This window comes from Scleropages formosus, chromosome 14, assembly GCF_900964775.1.
Source record: "Scleropages formosus chromosome 14, fSclFor1.1, whole genome shotgun sequence".
NCBI lineage: Eukaryota > Metazoa > Chordata > Actinopteri > Osteoglossiformes > Osteoglossidae > Scleropages > Scleropages formosus.
Window position 1 is genome coordinate 23,485,260 of NC_041819.1, and position 20,221 is coordinate 23,505,480.

Here is a 20,221-nt window from a genome sequence, read left to right on the forward strand (position 1 = left end):
CGGTGGAAAGTTTTCCTCGGGGGGAGGGTGGTGCAGCCCCATCTGATCTGCATCAGACATGTCAGGACAAATGGTGGCCTGCAAATTATTGTTTATGCTCTGTGTGTGTGTGTGTGTGTGTGTGTGTGTGTGTGTCTGTCTGTCTGTCTGTACGCTGCACGTTGGGAAGGCAGGTTGTGTGTCGGGCCGCTGGCTGTTGTCTGATCTGGAGAGCTGCAGTCGCAGTGTGTCGGAAGTAGATGTGTGAAGGTTTTTACCTTTTACCTGCTGCCCCGGTGTGACCCGAGCAACGAAAGCATTTGCCGCCCTTGTGGCCGCTGTAAAGTTTGCGATGAACGTGAGCGATCCGGTCGGATCTGTGTCACGGCCAGATCACGTTAAACCAACTATGCCTGGAAGGAGACACATCTGTTCCGGCGTCTGATCACCTGGCCTCCGCCGTGATGCGATGTTTGTTGTGTGAATCGCTGTTGCCGCTGGGTGGGAGCACACAAAGGGCACCATTCACCGGCCCACCGGTGACTCATCGGCTGTTTTGCCCACGGTCATAACTGCAGTCTTCGGGACTGCTTTGTCATGCATTTTGGGTAGGATGGTGGCTGACTGCTCTTGCGTGGGCCCAGGTGTGTGTAGGGCATGTGGATAGCAGATGGCCTCTCCACTCTGATTCCTGGTACCAGGTGACCTCACAGGTTTTGTCCCCTTGTTCAATTCAAATTATTCTCATAGAGCGCCTGTCTTGCTGGAGTGACAGTGAGCACTGGACGAAGTTCCCGAAAATGCAGCACAAAGATCAGTAAAGGTATAATAAGGAATAATTAGCTATAAAGTAAGCCAGCTGATAGTTGAGGAGAGGAAAACAAAAGAAAAACAAAAAAACTCCCAACCAAAGGGCAAAGGAGGAAATAGAGGAAAGTAGATCTCTAGATGTTTAAGTGCCAGTGTCTCCCCCCCCCCAACTTAGGGTAAGTACCTCAAAGGTACTACAGCTGGACTTTGGATTAGAACCTGCAACCTTCAGTTCCAAAGGTAGCAGCAGCTCAAAAGCACTATGTTGTCAGCTGCTCCTATAAAATTAAAATGAATAATTCGGGATTCTATAAGTAGCATTGTATCCATTCAATCCGTCTTAAGTAGCTGGTTGTTCGCTGCAGGGTTGTGGTGGTCCAGAGTCTATCCTGGAAGCATAGGGTGTGAAGCAGGTTAGCGGGACAGAATAGGACACCAGTCCATCACAGGGCAACCACACCTGCACTTCCACTCAGATATTGATAAAATAAAGGAAATTTAATCACCAATATCCAGTGGATTTCCAATCTTCATCCAAGTAATAATAGTAATAAACAATGACCGTGTTATTGAACATGTTGCATCTCCATATCTTCATTGAATAAATGGTCATTGATGGGGGGGGGGGGGTATGATCCTGTAGGGTGATGACAGCTGGAAAAGAGGGTAGTTGAGGAGTCAGTGAGTCACTCTTGTTGATTTGTTGTAATTACTTCAATGCTGAGTGGGTGAAAATGCAAAATATTGCTGGGTTGAAGTAGAAAACGGTATTTATTTAGATCGATGCTCTGATCAACTTGTGAAACTACTGTCTTGAGCACAAAGTCGGCAGTTGTGGGTTTGAATGGAGCCCCAGGAATGTGTGGCGTTGTGGGTTGAGCCATCGAGAGCCTCTGCAATCCTTGACCAAGAAGGGTATTTGTTCTCTCTTGGTGTCTCCACAGTTAGATGGAGTTCATGATGGTCTCAGAATGAGCTCCTGACTCTGTTAGGGAGTGTTTTTCTCCTGTGTACGCACTTCTCTTTTACCGCGGTGAGTGTCGGTCCATTAAGACCTGACAAATGTTAAGCACTATTGTTTCCAAATGCAAAATGAATGCCTGGTTATAAGTGGTGTAGCAGTTACTCACTTTGTTGAAGGTCCTGGGTTCGAACCCCACTTCCTGCTGTATTACACTTGATCAAGGAACTTACCCTGATCTGACACAGGGTTAAAAATTACCCTGCTATATAAATGGGTAAATCACTGTGCTCAGCTTAGAGTACAATGCTCAGGTTGGAATTTTCCTTGGAGAAAAGTAGCAGGTAAATGATGATTTAATAATGATAAAATATTGCTGTAGTTTTTTTTTAAATGTTGCAGTTCACAGTTTAATTACAATAATCATAAACTGATGTTGCATCTGATCACATTGTTCTCATATTATCTTATCAAATTATGGTATTACCTTATTATGGTATTTTGGACAACCAAAAAAAAAGCTACTGAGCAGCAGCAAAATCACATTAATTATAATATTTTGTACAATGGCCACCTATACAGTGTAATATAGTGGAGCCGTTATGCTGTGTTCAAGGAATAATTTACTCTGGGAACTTTAAAAATTTAATTTAGGGGGACTTTCCTGGCCTTTGTGTTGGACATGAGTTCTGCCCCTAATTCCAGCATGATGTGTCTGTGAGATGAACCAACACCCTTCTCTTTACTGTGTTTATTGCTGTGTATTGGGCACTAGGTGGCATAGTGCTTAGAGCCATCACCTTGCAATCGAAGGACATGGGCTCAAATCCCTCCCTCCTCCTGTAATACCATTGAGCAAGTTACTTACCCTGATCTATTGCAGTAAATATCACCCAGCTGTATGAAAGGGTAAATCAGTGTAAGTCGCTTTGGAGAACGGTGTCGGAATGAATAAATGTGGACGTGTCCCACAGACAGCGGACTGGACGGGACAAGTGTTTCATGTTTCCGTGTGGGAGTCTCCGACTGTAAACAAATTTTGGTGCTTTTGTTTACTGAACCGACAGGCTGATTTCGTCTTGAGATTAAACACCCCAGTGTGCACCCCCCCGGTCTGGAGACGCAGCGCTCTGGGAATGAGCCTCTGGAGCCACCGTAGTGAACCGCTGCTGTGTCAGCATGTGTCTGTCCCACCGCTAATGGGGGAGGGGAGATACCTTTTTACCTTTTCTCTCCTTGCAGGGGGTGGTTTGGGGGTGTTGAGTGGGGTGGGGGTCCTGCAGGCTCCTTTCGGACCCCCGCGATGCTGTGGATGAGGTGGTGGGGTATCCAGGGCACCGCGAAACAGTTTTTCAGCTTCGTTCCACCGGGTCCCTGTCTGTAACTGGATTGGAAATTTCCCACAATCCTCCTCTGCATACCGGCTCCTTTGGCGCCAAACCTTAACCACACAGTGGAGGTGTGGTTAAGGAGCTCCAGAACCACAGCGCAGCTGAACTGTGAGGGTGTGTGGAGCTGTCCCACGTGGCAGAGCTAGAATTCAGATATTTTTACTGAACTTCACTGCGATTGGTAGTTAAAATGTGGTAACGGCTGAACTGAAGATGGTTGCGGAGCCTTCCCACCCGGTCCGTCGCAGGTTCCAAGCCCTCATTTCCGGGAGGGCCTATTTATGTGACGTTTCTGTCCAAAGGCACGTTACCTGGCAGTGGGTAAATCAGTGTAAGTGGCTGTACGAGTGTTTAAAAAAAAAAAAAAAAAAAACACACCTCATAATGGAAATCAGAAAAATAATGGTTAATAATAATGATGACTGAAAAAAATAACTGAACCCTGAATAGCAGCTGGTCCAGCTAAAGCTTGTGTGTGTTGCTCTCAAACCTTGGTGGTTCTGCCCCTGTGGGACTTTCTGGTGTGTGAAGCATTGCTGAGCGAAGGGTTTGTCTGTGGTGGTGGATTGCCTCTCACCACTCCCTCCCTGTGTGTGTGTGTGTGTGTGTGTGTGTGTGTGTGTGTGTGTGTGTGTGTGTGTGTGTGGTTGGGGGGTTCAGGTTACAGTCTGTCATTAGCGACAGTCTGTCGCACAGACTGGGGGCAGCAAGTCCCAGCAGGATACTGTGGCTCTAGTAGGAGTAGTAGTTTGTGTGTGTGTGTGTGTGTGTGAGAGAGAGAGAGCGAGAGACACTCCACTCTGGTGTGCAGTGCTGCAAAATGCTGTTCTGTGACTAAACATGCTGGTAAGTGCTGCTCTGTGACTACCTAACCATGGTGTGTTCATTGACATCCCAACCGTGGCGCCTCCCAGTGGCTGAGAGCGCTCTGCGGTCGCCCGGTCAGCAGATGTTCTCGTCCAGGTGGACAGCGGACACCCCGTCTTTGGGCTCTTTCTGCAGCTGTGTCGTTCCTTGTGGCTCCTGAAGTTGGATTTTGTGTGACATGGCTCTCTCTCTCTCTCACACACACTCACACGCACAGGTGTGACTTTTGCTTCAGTTTGCTTCCGGGTCTTTCCGGATTTTCTCCAACATTTTGACTGGCTGGGTAGGAATTGGACTCAGGGGAATAGTTGGACTCAGGGGAATAGTTGAGCTCAGGGCCTTTAATATATTTTTATATTTGTTTTTGTCTCTCACACTTCTCCATAGTGACTTAGTGTTGAGCTACTTACACTGATTTACCCAGTTATGCAGCTGATATTTTTTATTGCATCAGTCCTGGTACTGCAGTAATGGGTGGGATTTGAACCTATGACCATCAGAGCCCAAAGTGACAACTCCAACCACTGTATATTTTAATTTTTTTTTTTTTTAAAACTGGTCAGCAGGGTTTACATTTATTCCTTTAACTGATGCTTTTCTGCAAAGCAACAACAATAAACTACATTTATTTACCCATATAGCTGGGTAATTTTACTGGAGCAATTCAGGGCAAATACCTGCTCGAGGGGGCGCGGTGGTGCAGTGGGTTGGACCAGGTCCTGCTCTCCAGTGGGTCTGGGGTTCGAGTCCCGCTTGGGGTGCCTTGCGATGGACTGGCGTCCCGTCCTGGGTATGTCCCCTCCCCCTCTGGCCTTACGCCCTGTGTTGCCGGGTTAGGCTCCGGCTCCCCACGACCCCGTATGGGACAAGCGGTTCTGAAAGTGTGTGTGTGTGTGTGTGTGTGTGTGTGTGTGTGTGTGTGTGTGTGTGTGTGTGTGTGTGTGTGTGTGTACCTTGCTCAAGGGTACGACAGCTGGAGACGGGAATCGAACCTGCAACCTTTAGGTCCAAAGGCTGCAGCTCCAACCACTATGCAACTAGATGACACTATTATTTTCAAAGTATGTCTTCATGGACCCCAGGTTAAGAACCCAAACTGTAGTGTATGTGAAAGTTCAGTGAGGGCCCCACTGTGGTCACTTCCTATTCAAACATGAGTGACAATCGGGGGGGGGGGGGGATGCTTCTCCTTGACGCGATCAGCGAAGACGCTCTAGTGGTCATCGTCTGCACCGCTTAGGTGGGCTGTGAACCAACTGCTGGGCGCGTCTGTCCCTTGCAGGGGGATTTTTGAGCATTCCTTCTACGGCTGCCTTTCGGTGGGGCGTCAAAAAGCCCAGTTTGATTTGGCAGCACCTCCAGATGGAGTTCCAGCTGTGAACCGTGGAGATCCATGGCGACGGGTGTGTGTGTGTGTGTGTGTGTGTGTGTGTGTGTGTGTGTGTGTGTGTGTGTGTGTGTGTGGGGCAGGCATCTCAGATGACTCCCCACATCACATATGTGTGGTTATTGGTAACAGATTATTAATGCGTCTGTTTTTAGAGATAGTCTCCTAAGAGGAAGAGAAGAACCTTAACCATGTTTTTACCCACTTTCCTTCATAAAACATCAAGTCAGCAAAAATATTATATTAATATTATTATTATCATCTGATATGGGGGCGGGTTTGGCTGGGTCCTGCTCTCCGGTGGGTCTTGGGTTCGAGCCCCGCTTGGAGTGCCTTGCAACAGACTGGCGTCCTGTCCTGGGTGTGTCCCCTCCCCCTCCAGTGTTGTGTTGTCGGGTTGGGCTCCGGTTCAGCGCGACCCCACTTGGGATAAGCAGTTTCAGACTGGTGTGTGTGTGTGTGTGTGTGTGTGTGTGTGTGTGTGTGTGTGTGTGTGTCTATTATCTGATACTTTTCTCAGATGCAACTTCGTGGTTTACCCATTTATACATTAGGGTAAATCTTACTGCATCATTTCAGGGTAAGTATCTTGATCTGAAATAAGTAGGGTAAGTACCTTGTAGCATGCTACAGTAGGAGGTGGGATTTGAACCTGGGCTCTTCTGGTACAAGGTGGCTTTAACTGCTGCTCCACCTGCTGTTTCAGCGCTAATTAGTTTAAAGAGAAGCCCAGCTGGACTTCAGTGTAAAATTCAGAGTAAATTTCAGGGCAAACGAGTGTTTCTGTTCAGACGAAGATTCGCAACGTGCTCCCAGCCCTCGGCACTCGATTGGTCTCCATACCGGGATCATCTGACATCCCATAATCCCACAGGTTCTTCTCTGTTGGCAGGTAGCAAATAATCATTTTTTATGATACTGATACCATGGTATCCTCACACTGCAGTCTCCTCAGGGAGGCCAGTAGGCAGCGTACTGCTTATAGCTGTCACCTTCTCATCCATGGACCTGGGTTCGAATCCCACCTTCTGCTGTAGTGCCCTTGTGCAAGGTACTTACCCTGGATTGGTACGGTAAATTTACCATGATGTATAAATGGGTAAATCTGTGTAAACAGCTTAGTGATCAAACCTGTTACCTTCACTTTCCAGTTACGTTTATCTGACTGATGCTTTTCTCAAACGCGACTCACCACGTTAAGCTACTTACACTGATTTACCTACATATATAGTTATTATTTTAATCATTATTTTATTATCAGTGTTTTTCTGATTTTCATGGTTAGTTTTACACTGTTTTGTAGCGATTTACCCATTTATCCAGATGGGTAATTTTACCATATCGATTCAGTGCATGTACCTTGATCAACGGCATTACAGCAGGAGGTGGGATTCGAACCTCAGGCCAACATTTCCGCTTCATGTCACTTTGAATTCCGCCAAAGCGGAGTGTGAATTAATTCTCCTACCCGCACAGATGATATTTCATATTTTATTACCCCGGATATGTGAACTCTTGTTAATAAAGTCTCGCTGTGTCCGTAATCATCCTTCACCCCAGCGGAGAGTCTTAGCATCTCCGTCCAAGACGCCTGCTGTTCATTGGCTGCTGTCACACAGTGACTCCGCCCCCAGGACCCCCCGCCCCCCCAATTTCCAACCGCTCTGGCAACCAGCTGTGCCCTGAATGAAATGATAGCCCTTCCGGGAGCTTCTCACAGTAATTATCCCGAGGCCGATCTCCACAGCAGAGAACTGGAGAGAATACCAGATTCCAAAGCCCCCTGATAACTGTCTCTGTGTGTGTGAAACACACATACCGTAGTAAACTTGTGTTTCCTTCTTAGGGTTGTACACTAAGTAGCTTGCACTGATTTACTCATTTGTGCAGCAGGGTAATTTTTACTGTATCAATTCAGGGTAAGTACCTTGATCAAGGGCAGTGAAGCAAGAGGTGGGATTCGAACCCCGATCCTTTGACTATCAGCCAAGCTTCATTCGATACTGAAATTGTCAAAGTCTAATGTTGATATTTTGCATGTGCGGGTGTGTGCAGTGTGGTCTTCATGTGCCATGGGGGTGGAGGCTGGGGATGGGATGGAATAGGGGGGTGCGCACCCTCGCCCCAGGGCCCAGATGGGCAAACGGTAGGGGACTTGTTCTCAGCCGTTCTTACCAGCAGGAAGCAGGACTGTGAGATTGGGACACACTTGTTACTGTCACACTGCACTGTAGCAAATGCAGGGAATTATTTTTAATTATTATTTATTCATTTATCTGACACTTTGTGTGATTTTTGTGCAGTGAGATACACTGATTTACTCATTGGCGCAACAGGGTAATTTTCACCGTATCGATTCAGAGTTAAGTACCTGATGAAGGGCAGTGTAGGAGCATCAAGAATTCGAACCCGGGACCTTTTGCTGGACGGCAGTGACAACTATGCCTCCCATTGCCTTGTCTGTGTATACAGCAGTGGTGTACATATACTAGTGCGGCGGGGGGGTCATTTCTCTGTTGTTTGGCGGTTTTACCCTGGGGGGTTCTCCTGCACATTATGACTGCCCCCCCCCCGACCAATGACTGGTCTCTATCAGTGGAGGATGATCCTGTGCTCATGCAGACTGAGACTGCAGTAGCCGATCCCCCCACCGTCTGGCGCTGCAGCTCATTAGCATAGCCGGGCGCCTCGTCTGCGCACTTCTACACCAGCCACTGTGCAGCAGGGCACGCGGCAGGACTCGAGGGTTCTTCGGTGGGGGGTGGGGGTGCACGGAACCCCTGGGGGTCCGTCGATGGGCTTCGGGGGGCTCTGAGGTTTGAATAAAATTCTGTAACAAAAATATCACCGTGCTGTTACTGTCCGTGACACAATTCTATGTAAAAGGTCATCAGTTTTCAACGCAATATTGTCTCAGAATTTATTTATGGACATTTTCCTAGGAGGGGTTATGAGTTTTCGTTAAAGGGCTCCATGGCCTACAAAAAGGCTTTTAAAAAAAAAAAAAACTGCTCTAATCCCAATACAGTCTAAGAACCCGGGTTCGAATCCCACCCCCCCAGCTGTAGTACTCTTGATCAAGGTACTTACCCAGTAAAAATTATCCAGCTATTTAAATGAGTATATTGCTCAAGGGAACAATTTTATTCTTAAAGTTACAAATGAGAAGTTATAGAAAGTTTGATATATATATGGTACATGATTATTTTTTTTTTTTTTCTCCCCTTCAATACAGAGATTCTGCTGAGGATCCAAAATCCTCTTTTGCCATAAAACATGAAGATGGTTTCCCTGTTTGCACTTCTTCAGAACGAATGCCCCCGGTGGACTTTGGAAAGGCTCTGATTTTTATTTCATAAAGAGAATTTCATACAGTGACTTTTCACTTAGTTTTTATCAGAGTGCAGATGTTGCACTTCATTTAATTTATTCATACGACTTTCTGCTGCGTAGTTCAGTAAAAATGAAGCAGTAATGCAGTATCTCCCCCCTTACTGTCCGCTTGTATACGTGTTGCACGCACACGCGCGCGCGCACACACACCCCGTGCAGGGGACCATCTGTGTGTCCCAGGCGTTGTGTGTACCAAGCCAGAAATGGACAGCCAAGCTCTCAGGGAGCAACCACCCCCATCCCACCCCCTGCTCACACACAGCCTGCAGCCTGCTGTACAAGCAGCCCCCGCAGACCGGTGACTCAGCAGTGTCCCTGAGCAAACGAACCCCCTCCCCCGGTCCGAGGCGACGCCCCCGCCAAATGATGCAGTTGGGTTTGTTTACTATTTTACTCACCTCTGATTGGCTCACCAGTCGTATTCTCTTTGTAGTCCATCCTTGAACTTAATTAATATTATTATTAATAATAATTCAGGTAAAATGGCTTTTCAGTATAAATGTTTCTCTGACAAAACGACCTGTGAGCAGAGGACACGCCCCTGGCCTGTAGCTCTTCTTCTGGCCCCGCCTCCTCAACCCAACTGACAGGAGGTGGGACCGAGTGGCAGGGTTAGTGAGATGTGAGGGGTGGGGCTTGGTTGCGTTCCAATTTGCATACCCAGCAAAATGACACGCCCCTATATGGGTGGGGCTATCTGGTTTTAGCCCCGCCTCCCTCCTCTCTTGGGTTTTGGAGTTTGAGGCTCTTCTCCTGCCCAGTGCGGTTCCCCCCCCCCCCCACACTCCTCCGCTTGCTAGGGCTGCTTTTTCATCCTCCTTGACAACACACAAAGAAATGTTGTATGAACTGGCTCGGGACGCAGCGTAGCTGTGGGGTGTGAGGATCTGGGGGCGGGGCAAGGAGTTGGAAGGGGTGGAGAGATTCCTGGATTTGACTGTAGACTGCAAAGTCTTAGTCTGAAGATTCACCTAGATGTTCCCAAAAAATTTGGGCAACACCGACCATCCACGGGGGGGCTTCTTGAGGCCCCGCCTCTTCCCTCTTCCACGTCCTCCCCATGCAGCTGGGCCCACTCCCTCCTGCACGCTCCCCCCCAACCAATAGGACGGTTCTGGTCGTCAGCCGCTGTTGCCGGGACAACGGAGGCATGCGCTCCACTTTGCCTGAGCATTTTGAACTTGGTCTTGACTCTTCGGCGGTACCGAGAAAGAAAGGAGGGGAAAAAAGGTCTTTTATGCACTGTGAAAATGTTCAGCGCGGCACCGTCACCCCTCGGAGCCCCTGCGCCGCCCTCGCTCGAACCCTGCCAGCGCTGCCTTGGCTGAAAGCAGCCCGAGACCAAGCTCTGTACGTCTGAGGTCTCAACATCTGCGGCCAAGTCGGGCTGCGCGGCGCTCCCTACGCTCGAGTCTTCGCTCTCGAGATGTTTGCGGAGCTGCGCTCGAGATGTTTGCTCCTCACGCCGCCTCCATTCGTCGCGTGACTCGATGGATCTGGCACAGTCCGTGTGTGCTTTCTCACCCGTTGCTCTTCTGTCCCTCTTGCAGGTCCGTCATGTTTGATGGGATCATGATCCTCACGGTTCTCACGGTGCTCATCTTGCCCACTTCTGCCGTGGAAGGTAAGACTTGTTTTGGATCTGGACACGTCCCGGAGAAGGAGCACCGCCCTCCTCTTGCCAGCCGCTAGGTCACCCGTGACCTTTTCGTGGTTGGATTTGTTGGTATCTCAGGTGCTAGAAGCGCCTCGGAGTGTTCGCTGCAGCTTCCTTCATAGCTCAGCCTTCATTAGACCTGTTCACCCCAACTCTCCACGAAGCTCCACGACACCTTCATTCTCGAGTCCTTAACTTGAATCCCTAAATATGGTTTATTTGTCACTGTCAAGGACTGGATTTGCTGACTTTTGCTCTTCGAAGGTTCAGATCAGGAGACCGTGCGCAATGACGATCGCACGTGTGAGGGTTTTCCCGAAACATCTCCTTACCTCCAAGTGCTCCTCAACAGCATGATGACACAATGCATGTCTTCCAATCTTGTTGAGCTCCAGCCAGGGCCTGTGCTATGGGTTTTGGAGCCTCTGGGCAAGAATCAGTCTAGCAACACTTACGACTTCTACCTGTAAATTAAAGAAGCCACGTGTGTTGGCTAAGTGTTGCTGGACTGATTAGTATATACATCTTTATAATTGATATTTATCGTATGTATAATGAGAAATATATATATTTATTTGACATAGATACAAAGGGCAAATAAAATTAGTTTACAAATGTAATTTACACTCTAAATATATATATATATATATATATATATATATATATATATATATATAAACACACGTAAAAAGAAAAGTTATTTTTATTTTATTATTATAAAGACTGAAGGTGGTTAAAGGAGCAAATGCATATAAATTATTTACCGCACTGAGCGACAATTTTAGTTGCTACGGAGATACGATATTACAAAGATACGCTGCACCGATGTGTCGTATGATATTTATATGATATATAAGGCAACAGATCTTTTGTATCATGCCGTTTCTGGTCCAGATTTTGTAACAAAACTGCCAAGTTTGCCTTTCCTCTGCTTCACCTCCAGGGGGCGACGTCGAGCCAAGTCTCGGACCCCACGAGTGCGTGTGCGAAGGGCCGTCGTGTGCCGACGGCGGTCGCTGCCTCGGGCAACAGTGCTTCTCCTCGTTGACTCTAAGCGTCGGCAGACGTGTCGACCGGAAGGGCTGCGTCAAGGGCCGTGAGCGGGACGCGATCTGCAAGGCGCCGCACTCCACCAACCGGGTGGCGGTCTGCTGTCGGGGTCACCTGTGCAACGCCAACCTGACCGCGGAAGCGCTGGAGAAAGGTGAGATGTCGCTCTCTGACCCGCTGTTCTGGAGTAAGCCCCTCTTCCATCTGTGAATCCGTTACCGCCTTGACCGATTGGCTCCGCCCTCCACAGCGGACGAGGAAGTGAAACCCACCCCCCGCGAATACGAGTGCGTGTGTGAGGGCAGCTTGTGCGCCACCATCGGCCGCTGCTTGGGCCAGCAGTGCTTCTCGTCGCTGACGCTGAGCGCCGGTGCGCGCGTCTACCAGAAAGGATGCTTCCGGGTCTATGAACAGGGCCGCATGACCTGCAAGACGCCGCCGTCCCCCGACCAGGTGGTCGAGTGTTGCCAGGGTCACCTGTGCAACCTCAACGTGAGCGTGGAGCTACCTGTCCGAAGTAAGGCCTGGACCGTTGATGTTGGCATTTAGTGGGTTTTACACTGATGCGGCACAGCAACAGGGTACGAATTGAACACGTGTCTAAGGGAACATTGCTGGGAGGTTTAGTATCGGATTGATCCTTTATTGACGATCGATCGGTTGAGTTTAGTTACCTTATTCGTTTAGCGGATGATTTCTCCAGAATGATACACAGCTCACTAAACTGTCCCTCAATAACAGATGAAGAGCTTTAGACACAGGATTATGCTTTTGTGTCTAACACCACCATGTTGCTGGTTCACATCTCTCCTGTTGCTCCTATAGAAGTTACATTGATTTATGTAGCTATCAGGAGAGAAGTTGCTCTGAAGGATATTTGAAGCCCTTCTTCGAATGTGAGAGGGATTCAGCAGCTCTGAGGGACAGAGGGTGGTCATTTCACTTCAATGGGGCTAGCACTGTGAACCAATGGGCTTTCCATTCTCGATCCCTCAGTATTGGGACCGCTAAGTGACCAGAGGTGAAGGAGCGTAGCTACCTTGCTTGGGGGGGGGAGGTAAACTGGGGTGAATTAGTGTAAATTTCTTCTGCTGTTTTCCTCATTCGGTTTTGCTGTTTGCAGTTCTTCAGGTTGTGCGGGATCTGACCGACCCACAATTCTCTGCTCGTTTCACCCCTTCTTCCCGCAGAGGCGTCGAAAGGCGATCCTGGTTACAGTGCCCCCACGTTGGCCGCGGCGGTCGTGGCCCCCGTCGTCGTCCTCATTGTCTTGTCAACCCTCGCTACACTGGTGTTCCGGCGCATCCATCAAAAGCAGATGGAGAGGCTGACGGCGCGGGAGGCCGAGTACAGCACCATCGACGGCCTCATCACCTCCAACGTGGGCGACAGCACGCTGGCGGTGAGCGAGCGGCATGGCGCCTCCTACCTGTCCTCCGTGACAGCGGTTTACCTCTAGTGAAGGAAGGAACCGTGGAATGGCTTGAAGTTGCTGATCTACACGTCTCAGGTGTTTGGTTGTCTGTCTTTACTGACTGCGTGTGTTGGGTTCTCTACCGCTGTGTAGTCCTCCTGGGATCTCTTGATACCGGAGGCAAGTCCAGGCTTCAACCAGATCCCAGAAGTACGGTTAGGGGGACGTTTGTACGTGTCATTAAAGAGCTCTCGCTTCTCGCAAGCGGGTTTAGGGGAAGTGACTGCTCTCTCCACCCACCTGGGTTCCACCCCCACCCCGCTCCTGAATTGGCGAACCCTGAGCTTTGAAGTCTGGACAATGATCCAGTCCCCTACTGCCGCACCGCCTCTCGCCCACAGGCGGAGGCCTGCAATGTCATTAGCGACCTCAGGAACAGTTCTCTCGCGGCGCCGACGACTCGTTGCGCATTTCCTTCTTCCCTCCTCCCGTTCCTCACATGTTTTTCTAGATACAAGCTCATCCTTTCACTTTTACGGTGCACTTATGTTCATCCCAGTCCTTTTCTCTCTTTTTTTTCCCCCCTTTGGAATGATTGTTTTCCCTCCAAAATTCATAGTTTTTTTTTCTTCTCCCCCCCCCCAACAGCGCTCTCTAGTGGCAGCAGCTGGTGCCGAAGGGACTGCGCAAGCAATTCATGCGGAGAGGAGATATAAATAAAAGGCTTAGTACTGAGCCTTGCTGGAGTCTGGGGAGGGGATTAGATCAAATCTCTCACCCGCTCACTAATCGTGGAGGACAGGCTTGGCTCTGACCGTGCTGTTTTTCCGCCCCCAAGGGATCTCGGGCTTCCGGTGCAGAATTTAGGAATGGTTTTGGAGTGGATTTGGAATGCTACGGTAATACCACCCAAAATGTGTGTTGCATTAGTGGCCGTCTGCGCTGCGTCTAATACCCGCTTATCGCCTATGTTGCTCATCTGGCACCTGATTGCTTGGTTTGGTAACGCCGCTGCCTCCTCCATTCTCTCCACCCCCGCAGGACCTGCTGGATCAATCGTGTACATCAGGCAGCGGTTCCGGATTGCCCTTCCTGGTCCAGAGGACCGTCGCTCGACAAATCACGCTCAACGAGTGTGTGGGTCAGTGGCCACTGCTGTAACTGCGACCATGTGCTGTGATTTTTTTTTTTTTTTTTTTTTTTATATTTTAAAAAAGTTTCTTTTTTTTTTTTTTAAGTTTGAAAAGTATGTATTGGAAACTCTGCGAGAACAGTTTATCTTCCATGATAGGGCTAATGGGGGGGGTCAGGTCAGTGGATTGACTCCCCATTCCAATCCATCACATACGAGACATTTATTTATTTGGGTTTCATTTCTTCAATTAAAAAAACCATTCAAAAGAAAAATTACCAGGGGTCATGATACCACATAGGCACAGCAAACATTCCCTTACCAAATGTCTTGATTGAAAATGAAATATTTTTCTTTTGTTATTAAAAATTTCTAAATGTAAATTACTTATTGAGGTTTTTTTTTTTTTTTTTTTTTTTTTTTTAAAAAAAAAAAATATATTGTGATGGACCGGACCATCTGGTCATTCCAGTATCTGGTCAGTGAGCTGCAGTCATGCACGAATCAACTGTTTCCCACCTTGTTGGAAAATGGTTGCGCCATTAGTATCAGGGCTCTTCTTGCACGCAAACCCAGATGGGTTTTGCGCCATCATCCATCGCCTGCGTCACGTAAACACGCGGTGCATTAATTATCGAAGCGGAAAGCCGTCAATTTCCCCGCCGAGGTTACAGACTTGTGGCGGACGCGTCCCACCATCTGCTGACTCTGTGTGAACGCACCCCCGCAGGAAAGGGACGCTATGGCGAGGTGTGGAGGGGCCAGTGGCAGGGCGAGAACGTGGCCGTCAAGATCTTCTCCTCCAGGGACGAGAAGTCCTGGTTCCGCGAGACGGAGATCTACAACACAGTGCTGCTGCGGCACGAGAATATCCTGGGTCGGTACCTGTGTGTGTGGGATTTTGCTCTGTTTCATTATGCTACTCTTTGTCCAGTGGACTTTGTCAAGTTGACCGTTCGGTCCAGGACCCTTTTTTCCCCACCTCCTTTAACGTCCATGTCCTGCCTGAGCTAATTAGTCTCTTTCCGAGCCCTTCCTGATGTGAGGGGAGCTGGAAACCCTTTAGATACAACGTTGAATATCTATGCCATGTACGCACTCCTCAACTTATGAACACAATGGGGATCGGAGATTTGTTCGCATGTCAGTTTGTTCTTAACTCCGAAGTCACTTTCACTACTGTGTCACAACCTGTAAAAGGTAAGAATACAGACCTCCTGTAATTCAAATACTGGATTTTCTGCGGGGGAAATCTTGCTCTAATAATGTAACTGTCTATAGCTATATTATAGCGTTATAACTATAATGAAAAAGCTGTCTTTAATAGGTTAACAACTCTGAGCTGACTTAAAACTGAAGGTAACTTACAATGACTGCGTATGGAGACTACATATTTTTTATTTTCGTTCTTATGCCGATTCGTCCCGTAGTACGAGAAGCATTCAGCATCTTATTACTTAGTTGCCTTAAGGACACAGGACACGAGAGCTGTAAACACCGTGGAAGTGAGCTGAACCGAGGCGGTCCCGCTCACCTCATATTTTCTCCTGCTCTTTGCTGCCATCTATTGGCTTGGAGGCTAAACGCAGGTGAAGAAATTGTCAAAAATCGATCTCCTCCTGACCCCCTGTATTTGTCGTCCTGCAGGCTTCATCGCCTCGGACATGACGTCCCGCAACTCCAGCACGCAGCTGTGGCTCATCACGCACTTCCATGAACTGGGCTCCCTCTACGACTACCTGCAGCAGAGTACGCTGGATGCTGCTGGCTGCCTGCGGATGGCGCTCTCGGTTTCCAGTGGCCTGGCGCACCTCCACGTCGAGATCTTCGGCACGCAGGGCAAACCCGCCATCGCCCACCGCGACCTCAAGAGCAAGAACATCCTTGTGAACAGGAATGGGCAGTGCTGCATCGCTGACCTGGGTGAGCTGTGACCTCTGACCCCCCGTGACCTCTGACCTAAACTCACAAGCTGCTGACGGCATCAGTTCAGCGTCACAAGATGAGCCGCCTCAGAGTGCTTGAAAATAATAAAATGGATAAAGAAAACAGGCGCATACGGTTTAGTCAAAAAGTATCCGCAATATTCCCAGTCTCAATGGAAGGCATGTTACTGCAGATATTTTTTGACTCGCCCTCGTATTTAAGGGCGTTCTGTACTGTCAAAACAAATCTTAATAATTGTAAAAGCAGTATAATCAAGCATAAATAACTCAGCTGAATGAATAACATTGCTGCAAAAAAGAAATTCCTGCTTCAAATTTAGACATATATTGCAGACAATGAATAGTATTTTGCTGTATTTGAAGTATGTTTTCCTTACCGGTGTCATGTTACATATTTCACTATAAAGATTCCATTTATCTGCCACAGTCCTGATATATTATATTAACAGCAAATTATTGCTCTGAAGCTTTTTGACACCTGCTGGGGTGTCCAAATTTTCTACAGTAACTGTCCCCTCCAGTGGACACTGTTAGTGTAGTGTTATCCACCAGGGGGCAGCACCTGCTTTTTCAAGGCAGCTGTGAGAAAAGTGTTTATTCCAGTGGTTTATGTTTACATTTATTTGTTTATCTGATGCTTTTCTCCAAAATGAGTTACCACGGGAAGCTACTTAATTATTTCCCCATTTATTACAGCAACATAATTTTATTGGAGCAATTTTAGGGTAAGTACCTTGCTCAACGGTACTACAGCTGGAGGTGAGATTTGAACCTGCGATCTCTGGGTCCAAAGACAGTATCTTTAACCACTTCACTAAACAAAACTTTGTTTGAATTATGAGAAATCTCTTAACGCAGCAGAGAAGTGTTATGGAGATGCTTGAATTCTTAAATATAAACGTGTTCACGATCATGATTTTGCGGTATTTCAGAATCACTCAATATTAGTCTTTTACTGAATTTAAAAACAAATTTAACTTTGCTCCTTTTTTTTCTTTAAGGATTTTTTTTTTTTTTTTTTTTTTTTTTAATGTGAAATGCGGTCATTCTGCACAGGGACGACCAGCCTTTGTCGCTAAACGCCGTCCTCCTGTCCACTCCTAGGCCTGGCCGTGATGCACTACCAGGACACCAACGAGCTGGACGTGGGCAACAATCCCAAGGTGGGCACCAAACGCTACATGGCGCCGGAGGTGCTGGACGACAGCATCCAGGCCGACTGCTTCGAGTCCTACAAGAGGGTGGACATCTGGGCGTTCGGCTTGGTGCTGTGGGAGATCGCCAGGAGGACGGTCAGCAACGGTCAGTGCCGTGCTTATGGACCCTGTGAAACAGCGGTCACGTGTCCGCAGTGCTTTCGGCGGGACATCGTCCGCTGGGACACAGACGCTGCATTATTTTTAACTTACAGTTTGGTGATTCACATTTATAGTTCTCTATTTAGCAGACACTTTCCTCCAAAATGATTTACAAAGTTAAGCGACTTAGTGATTTACCTATTTATACAGCAGGGTATTTTTTTACTGTGTCAGTTTTGGGTAAGAGCATCGATCAAGGTTATTACAGCATGAGGTGGGATTCGAACCAGAGACCTTCAAGTCCAGAAGTGGCAGCTCTAACTGCTGTTCCACCTGCTGTCCAGTTAAATTAATTTCCTCTGTTAGGTTCAGTCTGGGGGTGCGGTGGATTTGGCCGGGTCCCGCTTTCTGGCGGGTCTGGGGTTCGAGTCCTGCTTGGGGTGCCTTGCAATGGACTGACGTCCCGTCCTGGGTGTGTCCCTTCCCCCTCCAGCCTTGTGTCCTGCGTTGCCGGGTTAGGCTCCGGCTCGCTGGGACCCCACTTGGGACAAGTGGTTTCAGACTGTGTGTGTGTGTGTGTGTGTGTGTGTGTGTTACGTTCAGTTCCATCGTAGCCCTTGCTGGCTCACGGTCCTCCAGCAGATGGGACGCTTGTTTGAGACGCGGGAGGAGCGTTAATCAGAACCGAGCCCTAAACTCCCCACTGTTTACCATGTTTTGGCGCACTGGTGTAACGTGTGTCCATTTGACTCTCGTTCTCTGGGGCTCCTGATGCTCAGGCATCGTGGAGGACTACAAACCGCCCTTCCACGACGTGGTTCCCAACGACCCGAGCTTCGAGGACATGAAGAAGGTGGTGTGTATAGACCAGCAGAGGCCCAACATCCCCAACCGATGGTTCTCGGACCCGGTGAGTATGGCGTCTCGGACCCTATTGTGTGCGTGATGCCAAGGAGGGCTTAAGGTCACAATGTTCTGTGTGGTCGAGCTCTTGGTCCACATGGTATTTCTAACACGATGCCGCCATCAACACCGCCCCCCCCAACCTTCCAGACCCTCACGTCCATCTCGAAGCTGATGAAGGAGTGCTGGTACCAGAACCCGTCGGCCCGGCTGACCGCTCTGCGTATCAAGAAGACGCTGACCAAGATCAACAACTCGCTGGACAAGAGCAAAGTGGACTGCTGAGCTTCCATGCGCTTTGGACGTGAGCGCCGGGAGGTTGTCGGCTCACGGGCCTTATTGGGCAACCCTTATTTATTCTGATCCCTCACTGGGATAAATGTTTTGGCATCCAAAGAAGATTGTTGAAACTCAGACATTTTAGCTGATGACCTTTTTTATTTTTAATTCTTTTTTTCTTTTTTAAAGCAAATGAGAATTTTACTAATAGTCTCGTTCTTCAAAGAAGAAGAAAACGGCTGCCGGGAAGCAGGTGGTTTTGCCTTAGAACTGAACTACGACACAGCGCAACTTTGGATCTGGGACTCAACGGAGTATATTTTGTAGCAATACAGATTTATTATTTTTATTGCACTAGCGATCTCCTCATTTCTTGCTTGCACTGTTCAGCCGTTAGAGAAAACGTCCGGAAACGGCATTTGTGTTGCGTCTCACTCGTGTCTGTAGTATCTCCAGGAGGGTCTGTAGGTCGCTTAGGCAGCACCTCCAGCTGGCCCTGGGACTCCCGCATCACCGAGCCGAGGAATACGCGTCCTGTTTTTGATTCTTCATTGTATGAGCTTTAATGGGTATGGATGTTGGATCCAAAGTCAAAGCCAGAATGATCGGAAGAAGCAAAGACTTGTGTGAGTGTGAGAGGAATTCGTTCCTCGGAAGACCTGCTCTCGTCCCCCTGAAATGCATATTGTAAAATGGGAGTATTGATTCATTCGATATTTTATATATTCATTAATTTTTTTATTGATTAAATGCATAAAATTGAACATTAGAGCAGCTGGATGTTTTTAGACTTGTTCTTTACCTTCCCGACACCTTTGTCCACGGAGTCGTAGGTTCATTTTGTACGTTAAACTGTCCACGTGTGCTGGCTCCTCGCATCATCAGTGGTCAAGTTTGTGAAGATATGGACATTTTTTCAGCTTATTTATTTGTCATTTGCATTTTGTTCGCCAGTCTGTTTTCTGAAATTTCTGACCACCTCAATCCAACTCGCTTCCACAGTGTTTACAGCTCCTGTCCGGTGTTCCTGAGTGTCGGTGATCAGAAACAAGATGAGAAACGTTGCATGTGTTTATAGGACGAATCCTTCAACAATAGGGCATAAACAGGAATTTGGAGAAGAAATATTTATATTTTCAGTCTTTTTAGATGAGTTTTAATTTTAATGTAGTTTGATGTCCAAAATTTTATATAAAACTGTATTTTTATTTTAAAATAAAAATATATCCTTCAAAACTCATTGTAGATAACTGTTTATACAAACGGATAGTTGTGGTGGCGCACACACACACACACACACACACACACACACACACACACACACACACACACACACACACACAGAGAGAGACAGAGCAACATGAAGTCACCAGTTCATCTGAAACTCACATTGTTGGGCTGTGGGAGGAAACCTGAGCACCTGGATGAAATCTGTATGAACATGGGGAGAACCTGCCATGTTCACCCAGACTAAGCTGGATTTGAAGCCAAGGGTCTCTCCTCAGCAGATCAAAATGTGAAGTTGGAAGCAATGGTCTTTAATAATAAAGGCATCTCTCAAGCAGCACAAGACCGAGTGACATCACCATTGGGGGGGGCAGTGGTTTACTTGTGTCCCAGGCCTGAAGTGGGACCTTGACATCCAGCTGTACAACCCAGGCCTGTGAGTCACTCACTCTACTGTACTGAAATAAAAAATATATAATTGAAAAAATTAATTATAGCTTCACCTGATATTCCTATGAAAACAACCA

General features: G+C 47.8%; 1 protein-coding gene across 3 annotated transcripts in view; it reads left to right on the forward strand.

Annotated features, from left to right (window-relative positions):
* The window catches only part of LOC108928974 (activin receptor type-1-like), a 21,218-nt gene extending 1,575 nt beyond the window's left edge, over positions 1 to 19,643 (forward strand). For 2 of the 3 annotated variants that reach the window (XM_018743212.2, XM_018743215.2), the window contains exons 3-12: positions 10,339 to 10,412; positions 11,389 to 11,649; positions 11,746 to 12,012; positions 12,686 to 12,897; positions 13,951 to 14,050; positions 14,772 to 14,918; positions 15,689 to 15,964; positions 17,092 to 17,289; positions 18,065 to 18,195; positions 18,339 to 19,643. In XM_018743212.2, coding sequence (XP_018598728.1) covers positions 10,339 to 10,412; positions 11,389 to 11,649; positions 11,746 to 12,012; positions 12,686 to 12,897; positions 13,951 to 14,050; positions 14,772 to 14,918; positions 15,689 to 15,964; positions 17,092 to 17,289; positions 18,065 to 18,195; positions 18,339 to 18,473 — 1,801 coding nt within the window. In that variant the 3' untranslated portion in view covers positions 18,474 to 19,643. Of the gene's footprint in view, positions 1 to 9,620; positions 10,139 to 10,338; positions 10,413 to 11,388; positions 11,650 to 11,745; positions 12,013 to 12,685; positions 12,898 to 13,950; positions 14,051 to 14,771; positions 14,919 to 15,688; positions 15,965 to 17,091; positions 17,290 to 18,064; positions 18,196 to 18,338 lie in introns of those variants that run through there. The other variant, XM_018743211.2, reaches the window with a different exon arrangement.
* The last annotated feature ends 578 nt before the right edge of the window (positions 19,644 to 20,221 follow it).